The 9,170-nt window shown below is 47.9% G+C and overlaps 1 protein-coding gene across 1 annotated transcript; it reads right to left on the bottom strand.

Annotated features, from left to right (window-relative positions):
• Positions 1-5,737: 5,737 nt before the first annotated feature.
• PRMT6 (protein arginine methyltransferase 6) lies at positions 5,738-8,410 on the bottom strand. Its single transcript, XM_079760456.1, has one exon. The coding sequence runs from the start codon at positions 7,961-7,963 to the stop codon at positions 6,764-6,766; it is 1,200 nt and encodes a 399-aa protein (XP_079616582.1). The 5' UTR covers positions 7,964-8,410; the 3' UTR covers positions 5,738-6,763.
• Positions 8,411-9,170: the final 760 nt, after the last annotated feature.

The following is a 9,170-nucleotide window of genomic DNA, read 5'->3' as shown; positions in this document are numbered from 1 at the left end:
ACACATTATAGCAAAACGTGGCATAGGGGTCGGGGTTTTAAATACAGTTCTTTCCAATAAAAGTTGTCAGTCGGTTAAGGTTTTTGTTTTTTGAGGAACAATAACATGTTCGATTTTGTTTTATTTTTATTTTGCCAGCCAGGACTTAGTCTCAAAGTTATTGTTCAATTAACAATATACCCCGTGTCTTAGAAATGTACACGGGAAACCTATATGATCTTGATAACTAATGCTGCCCCTATAAATATAATAAAAAATAAGTAAGTAAAATATATACCATCTTCTGTTTGGAATACAGTATTCTCATTTTCTCTTAGTAACAGGATTTTCTCACATGGGGATGCCAAGGTCATCTGAGGCCTTTTGTCAGATCAGGTGAGCCGGGAATTCTACCTTAAAGTATACAAGCACCCTGTTCCCTATGAGGAATAGGAGAGAGATAGACGGTGTATGGAGTGGAGACCAGCCAACACTCCATGCGACGTGCCAGGCAAGAGAGCGCGGCCATGCCCTTGGCTCCAGCCCCGTCCAGCCACCTTCTGACCTGTGACCTGACCACAGCCTCCTGAGTCAGTCCAGCCAAGATCAGCTTGGCAGCCAGCAGCCCATTTGCAGAGGCCGACCCAAGCTGAACGTGTGATCTGGGAGTATGAAGTGGATTCTACGCTTTCACACAGACAACAAAAGAATTCCTACCTCAAACTGTAAAAAAACAAAACAAAACACAGATTACACAGGGGTTCGGTACCTAAGTTTAAAATTAAATACTGAGAGTGAAGGATAACTTTCGATTGGGAAAAGTCTGCTTTCGTCAGAAAACAAACTCAGAAGCAGTTACAGACAAAACAAGGAGGTTTGTATTCATTAAAATGGAAAAACCCTCAATGACCCAAAGTTAATGAAGCAAAAAAATATTAAATGAACGTATTACAGCATATTACTCCTAATTAACAAAGAGCCCCAACTGCCATAAAATCTAATATAAAATGTGTAAAATCAACAGCAACTTCACAGAAAATGAAATGCAAAGGGCCAATGAAAATAAGGAAAGATGTTCAACCGCTAGGAATTAGGGTAATAAAATTGAAAATAAAAAGCCGGCATTTTTTTTTTTACCCATAAGATTTTTAAAAATGAGATTAAAAAAATCTAGGTGAGTGAGAATATAAAGGAACAGGCTTTCTCATATATCTTTTTTGGAAATATATATTTTGATAACCTTACAGAAGGCAATCTATTGGACTTTATTAAAATTTAAAATAAGCAAAATACTTAGAGAAACCAACCCTAAAGGTATGAAAGTACCAGAATGTAAGGTAACATGTATGTGCATATTAATTTAACATTTATTCATTAACTAACTAATTTCTTAAGTGCAGCAGAGAGAAGAGGATTCTATGCCCCATAAACTGTAGATTTTCTTAGGAGAAGTCAGCATAGAAATCAAGAAACGAACAAAATAATTTCAGGTGGTAATAGGTGCTGCTTGGAATATAAAGCATGGGGTGTTATAACGAAGTAAATTAAGGTCGTAGAAGACAGCATGATACACTTTTTATGAAGTTCCAAAACAAGCATACAGAAAAGTTGGAATCGAAAATACTTTAGGGGTGACACTATGGGTGATCTATTATTTATTCTCCCACGTTTCTGTCATCTGAAATTTGCTATAATCAGCATGCATTACTTTCCTAATGTAAAATGTGCTATTAAAATAAATGGGTTTTCAAAATATTTTCAGTAAAATTCTGGGAGAATATGTACATAGCCTCACTCTGGCTGTCGCCCTGCACTGCAGCCCTTCATAGAGCACGCCCTTGATAAGCATTAGCCTTTCAGAACGCTGACTTAGAGAGAACGGCCTGTCTGCTCCCCGCCCCCATGGAAGAAATGCAGACCATGCTAACCCCACAGGGACTAGCCCAGGGATGATCTCCTGGCGTAGACTGGAGAGCACACGAGTTTGTAATTTCTTCAGCGGCCTTTTGGCAGTGTTGGGGGGTCCTGTCCACTCAGGGCTGATGGGGGAAGAGAAGACTGGCGGACACCTACTTGTCAAACAGTGGATGGGTTGAAGTCTAAGTAAACTGGTTGTCTTTGTGTTTCGTTAGGTCCAGGATTCTTGGTTGCAAACATTTTTTTTTTTTCCTACCAACATGCACCATAGTTTGAGACTTAGTCTCCTTGCACTGTCTTCCTCCTTATCATCACTTTAAAGGATTTTGACCCATTTTTGGAACAGGCTTGGCAATCTTCCATGTTCCTTACTGTTGTGGTTAAGATTCGATCAGCGTTTATTGTAGGCTTAGAGAGATGCTGCAGGACATTCTAAGTCTCCTCAGCATGGTCTACATGTCTCAGAATTCTTCACGCATTCAGAAATCTTGGTTCTACAAACAGAAAATGCTGTGGGTTGGCTAAAAGGATGGGATCCCATCAGCTACCCACCCAGCTGAGCAAAGCGAGACGCCAAATTCCATCGGGCACGAAGGGACAGATCGCAGAATCCTCTCTCTCACCGCCTTGTCCTCAGAACTTCTGCAGATATTCCGGAAAGTAAGATCACCTTTTAATGCCAAAAAGTCTTAGAAGAGAACAAAGATACATAAATTCCAACAAAACATGCAATATTTATTATAAGTGAGGAGGGCAATAAATCAAGAAAAAAAAACCACTGGGGTATGGAAGTGGAGCCAGATATAAAGCTAAAACAGAGCACAAGTCAGTCATACATTTGGCTCAGCTTTCTAAGAGCCAATGGGAGAGGAACCATCCACCCAATGGACCGCGTCCATTAGCTGAAATAAACCAGTTATTTACAGGGCACAGATTTATTTCTGGAACTAACACCATAGAGGAATTTTCCTCTGAGGTCTCATAATCTATGCAATGGTCGGGAATATTTTTTTTGCACCTGGGAGAAATGTTAAGGATGGAATTGACATGAGGGCCGGTTTCTGGACCCTGCTTCACAGAGGTTAACGTTTAGGTGGAAGGAGGTCTTTCCGGGCTAAAGAAAGTATGCCAATTATTGATGTAGGTCATTGTATTCCCTCACTGAATCCCAGCTCTTCGAGGTTAGGATTTACTTACGTAGCATAGGACTGAATTGTTAGGTAGTTGGTGTTTATTAAATGATGAACTGAATGAATGCCTCAGGGATGCCTCCCTGCTCTCCAGCACCAGGTACGTGTAGCCAGAATGGCAGAGTTCATCTACTTTGGTCCTGTTGTTGAGGATTCAGTTGCCTGAGGACCTTGGAACGTGCCCCATTTCATCAGGTCTGTGAGGAAGGCAGGTACGGGGCTTGTTTCAATGAGTGCTTACCCTCTGTCCATCTTGAGATTCTATACCAGGGGTCCTCAAACTTTTTAAACAGGGGGCCAGTTCACTGTCCCTCAGACCGATGGAGGGCCTGACTATAGTTTAAAAAAAAACTATGAACAAATTCCTATGCACACTGCACATATCTTATTTTGAAGTAAAAAAAAACAAAACGGCAAAAACACCCGCATGTGGCCCACGGGCTGTAGTTTGAGGACGCCTGTTCTATACACTGAAGGTGGATCTCCAATGACACTCTTAAAACTAAGGACTTCCCCTCTTTCATTCGTCACGAGATAAAAAAATAACATTCCAGAGGTATGTACTTTTTTTTAATAAATGTCCTTTTACTGATTTCAGAGAGGAAGGGAGAGGGAGAGAGAGATAGAAACATCAATGAGACAGAATCATTGATCAGCTGCCTCCTGTACCCCCCACACTGTGATGGAGCCTGCAGCCTGGGCATGTGTCTGACTTCCTGGTTCATCGGTCAATACTCAACCACTGAGCCATGCCAGTCGGGCAGTATGTCCTTATTTAAAAAAAAATTAAAGCACACACACACGGATTAATTGGCAATTTTGTTTGGGGTAAGGAGTTGAAAGACGTATGTTTCACTGCCAAGAATTAGCTTATGTGACCTTCGGCTAATTCAGTATCTATAACGTTTGTCTAGCATGTAAACCGAAATACCTGCCCGCCCCCCCCCCCCCAACACCTGTGTCATCCCACTATTTACCGCATCATCCTTTGTTTATTTAATTGTCTGGCTGATCCTCTGAACATACCTAATTGGAGGCAGAATCTGGGTTTCAGGGGCTTGTATCCTACATGCTTGCTACGGTGGCCGTGGCAGTGTGATCAGTGCTGAGTACATGTAAGCTGTTCCAGGAAAGCAGGTGGATCTTCCCCCTGTGCCTCTCCTTCAGGCTGGCGGCTCCCCCGTGGCTCCCAGGGCCCTAGGCAATCAGCAGCAGTTCCTACAAAGACTGGACAGCACCTGGGGGCGGAGGCATCTCCCATGCTCCTCCTCCTGCAGGTGTCCTGGCACCAAAGGGCTCGGGCTTCCTTTGGGTCCTCTGGTGCCCTGTCACACATTGCTCGTCACAGACAGCCATGCGGAAGCTGTCAACCAAGACCGTACAAAAACCGTGTTCAGTACTTATCCTGCAGCCAGTTTCATCTGTCCAACTGCTCCAGGCCTGTGTATTACTTCCCCATAATGACAGCAGCCAGGGGATACTGAGGTCTTATTCCAGGCACTGTGTGCTCGTATGTATTAACGTGTTCCCTCACCTTCCAAATGTTCTCCCCGATTTGCGTGAGAGCACCGAAGGGAACCAGAGAAGAGCGGGTAGGGATTTTGCTGGAGGTCACACCGCCTGTGGAGCTGGGGCTGCAGCAGGAGCTGTTTGGCTCCGGGTCCAGGCCTTTCACCGCTGGCCTGTGCTCCTCTTGACTAATTGCATTAGTAGCTGTGTTTTTATGCGAACTCCTTTTTCTCTGGGGAAACAGCAACAGCAGGGATTTTAAAGCCTACTTTGCCTAATTATGAAATACCTTTTACTTCTCGAGTTATCCAAAGTTTTAACCAGTGTTCCCTTTGTGTGCTTATACTGGTGATAAGAACTCTGTAGGACTCATATATTCAGAAAACCGTATGTTTAAAAGTGGAACTTAAAAGATGCTTTCATTGGCCCATATAGCAAAGGAGTTATTCTAACAAGTTAAAAAAAAACACACCCAGAAAACATAAACACCAGAACTTGGTTCTAAACTGTACACTAAAGCCTAAATAAATGTTCGACTTACAATACAGCTGACCCTAAAACAAGCAGCTGTTTTTGCCCTCGCTTAAACCACACCAGGCTGGCTATGGCTGCACCATTCACCTAGGCCAGTGGTCGGCAAACTGCGCCGCGGTTTGCTGCTCTGTTGACTAATGAGTTTGCCGACCACTGACCTAGGCTGCTAACGATCTGCACATCGAAGACAGCAGCTGTAGTTGTATTGCTTGCTATTGGAGGATCTTGTCAAATCTGTGATTTTGTACATTTCTGTTTCCCTTCATAATGACAGATATTCCTGTGGTCACCAAATTTTAGCAAATCAGTTATGATACTTAATGCTTTAATATGCGTTGAATCAAGGGGCAGAAAACTCATTATGAACAAAGCTGGTGGAGTACTTCAGAGGACCAGTTTTCACACCTGTGTTCTGTTCTGCTAGCACACAAAACCCTCCACGCAGCATGACCCTGAAGCTATCCTCTGAAGGGGCTTTAACTTTCCTTACGAGTGGACCAGGCCACAGCAGCATCACTCAGACAGCACACCAGACTTCTCCGTTCATCTCTCAAGGCAGAATGCCAATGTTTTATTTGCCACAGGGAGGGGGGGGGGGGAGGGGGGAACATCGGTGAAATAAATTGGATGACATGACTCACACTTCATTACAAATGACTTCCCTGAATTCACAACTTTCACAGTTGGCTGAGCTAAAAAGAAAAAAGGGAACTTTCGTGTTAAAAAGGGAACTTTCATTTGATTTAAGTAGGCCAAGTGAGATGATCCAGCTAAACGAGGGAGTTTAAAGGAGGAGTGGACTCTTCTAGCTGGAACATATTTCTTTAATTTAGTGAGCTGAACTAATTTGCCCATGGGGACGAAGAGGTCCTGAGTCAGGCTCTGAAATGACCTCTCTCAGCCTGTTCCATAAAATTATGGAAAACACATGGGACAGTTTCTTGATGAAATCTTAACAGTAAAGACAAGAATAGAAAAAATTCTCTACTACTTCACTTTCAGGTCTCTCTCTTGATTTCTTAGATCAGCTGCACAGTTACATAGGTCTCTTTTACTTAACGATGTGTTCAGCAACTTGAGCACCCTATGGAAGTAGTTACTAGTAAGTGTGAGAACAGGGTTATTTAAACTACCCCCTTCTCCTCCCTCTCAGGGCCAGTAGGGTAAGTACTGTAGCCTAGAGGCCCCTGGGAAGGGAGGGACTTCAGTGAAGGAAGGAATATGGCTCTGGACAGATATGAAAGCCAGACTGGAAATGTAAGGTGTCTTATACACCCTTTTACCTGTCTCCGCGGCTTCAGGCTTAAATAAGATGTGAGGTGTCAGGGTGTGCATGGAACCTTCATACAGACATGTTTATTACGTGTTTTTTCTTTCGTGAAACAAAGAAACAAAAAAATAGAAATACAAGTGCTTGGTACCACATACTTTTGAGGCTCAAAAGCCTATTAATAAACACGCTGTTTTCATCGTTGGGGGCATCAGGGTCATTTTTAAAATAAATGTCGCCAGAACCAGGGAGAGTGCAGTCTGCCTCTCTCGCCAGGAGCCAGGAGGGAAAAGGCAGACAGCACATAATGCCCCCGCGTTGCAGGCGGGATCTCCCTTTCTGCTGTGACCACCCCCCTTGGCTTCTACCGGGAAAGCCTGGCCTCCTCGGGAGGCAGCTGCTGGGAGAGAAGCCACTGCTCATCCTCCATGGCGAAGTCTTTGGCCTTTTCCTCCTCGTCGCCCACTCTGTAGCGCAGCTGCACGCGCAGGAGCCGGTGGTTGTGGCGGCAGGGCAGCAGCGTGATCTCCCCGGAGATGTCCGTGTCCTGCTCCACCTGCACAGGCTCGTTCAGGTAGAGGAGGGCTTGCTTCCAGTGCGTGGCCGGGTGGAAGGGCGAGGTGGACAGCACCAGGGGCTTCCCCGAGTCCCCTCCCGGGAAGGTCACCTGGAACCAGAAGGCAAAGCCGTGCATGGCCGCCGAGCCGTAGCAGCTGAAGCGGAAGCGCCCCGCCACCCCGGCCTGCAGCTCCTGCTCCAGCCCCGCGCGGGCCAGGTCCAGGTGCGCCACGCGCTGCGGCCGGGCCAGCACGTCCTCGCCGCACAGGTCCTGCAGCACGATCTCCGACGGGCCCATGAGGCAGCGCGTGGCGAAGGCCTCCAGGCAGCTCATGTCCACGTCGTAGAGCTGCTTGACGTGCGCCCAGAAGCCCAGGCGCTGCTCCAGCGTCGGGTCGCTCACCGGCGCCAGGAAGAGCTCGGCGGAAGCCGGCAGCAGCAGCCCGCCCTCCTTCAGCCACTTGGCCCGCGCGTGCAGCACGGAGCTCAGCATGGACTCGTGCAGCAGGCCGTAGCCCATCCACTCGCTCACGATGACGTCCACCTGCTCCGGCAGCTCCACCGTCTCCACCTGCCCCGGCAGGACGTGCACCCGGTCCTCCAGCCCGTTGAGCCGCACCACCTCCCGGGCCTGTTGCCAGATGGCGCTGGCCTCCACCGCGTACACGCGCCGGGCCCCGGCCTGGACGCAGAAGATGCTGAGGATGCCGGTGCCCGCGCCCACGTCCAGCACCGTCTTGCCCCGCAGCGCCGCGCGGTTCCGCATGATGCCCAGGCGGTAGGCTTCGGTGCGGATGCGGTCGGCCAGCATCTCCTCGTGCACCGAGATGTCCGAGTAGCACTCGTAGTACTGCTGGTCCCGCTCCTGCCGGCACCACGGGCGTCGCCGCCGGGCCACCTCCCGCTCTCCGCCATCTTCCTGCTCCGCTCCCTCCCCTCCTCCTCCTCCTGCGCCGCCGCCGCCGCCGCCCCCCGACTCAATCTTTCTCTTCTTGGGCTGCGACATCTTGGCGGCTCCGGCCGACTCCCAGCGGGCGTTGCGCGGCGCGGCGTCGGCGCTAGGAAGCGGGGGCTTCTGGGACTTGTAGTTCGCGCTGGCCTTTTCCTCTTCCTGAGCGTTTGTGGGGCCAGTGGCGGCCGGCTGCCTCGGAGCTGGGCTCAACTCTTTCGAATTTGGTGTCCCGGAGTCCCTTTCCTACCCTACGTCCCCACAGCCTGGGATTCTCTACGTCCCCCTGCCTGTCCTTAGCCCTGAATTCTCTTTTGCTTCCTCTCTCTCTTCCTGCAGTGGGCACGCCCACTCCAAACTCCAAGCCCACGTTTTGTCTTTGCTGGGTTCCCAGATTGTATCCCAGCGAATGCACCTCTCCAGGGCGGTGGGAACTCTGAAAGCTCCCCAGAGGTGGGATTTAGAAATTGCACCGCACTTTTTCCTTTGCTGCTGTGAATAGAGTTAGGGTGCAAAGCAGGTGTGAGTGGAACAAAGAAAATGACATAACAGTGTTAAATGCTGGTTCTGATTCCAGGGAGAAGGCAAATGAATGGAATGATTAGGGCTGGTGATAGAACTACTCTTGTTCCCTCCCTCCCTCCCTCCCTCCCTCCCTCCTCCCCCTCTCTTCTTCCTTCCTTCCTTCCTCCCTCCCTCCCTCTCTCCCTCTCTCTCTCTCTCTCTCTCTCTCTCTCTCTCTCTCTCTCTCTCTCTTTCTTCTTTCTTTCTTTCTTTCTTCTTTCTTTCTTTCTTTCTTTCTTTCTTTCTTTCTTTCTTTCTTTCTTTCTTTCTTTCTTTCTTTCCTTCCCTCCCTCCCTCCCTCCCTCCCTCCCTCCCTCCCTCCCTTCCTTCCTTCCTTCCTTCCTTCCTTCCTTCCTTCCTTTCCTCTTGTTTGTTTTTTCCTCTTGTTTTCAATTACCCATTCACCCAGCAGCAACAAGGAATCTTCATTGCTGTCCAAGAATTACGTTTTTGGTCTCTTTTTTTCAGGAGAAGAGTTGCTTGGCGTTTAGTCCTGCCCTGTTCATTCTGTGGTTCATTCAAGAGTTCAGTCTTGGGAGGATTCAGCTGTGTGGTACAGTGAAGCCAAATGCCAAGTGTAAGTGGTGGCCAGTGACAGTACCCGCCCCTCTCCCATCCCCCAATAATAACTGTCTCCTTCATCCCTTGTGACCACTTTCGCTGCCACTCCCTACTTTTCCCTGTGTCTGGGCACCATTGG

Source organism: Cnephaeus nilssonii (genome assembly GCF_951640355.1).
Source record: "Cnephaeus nilssonii genome assembly, chromosome: 21".
NCBI classification, from domain to species: Eukaryota; Metazoa; Chordata; class Mammalia; order Chiroptera; family Vespertilionidae; genus Cnephaeus; species Cnephaeus nilssonii.
This window is presented reverse-complemented; position numbering and strand designations above follow the sequence as displayed.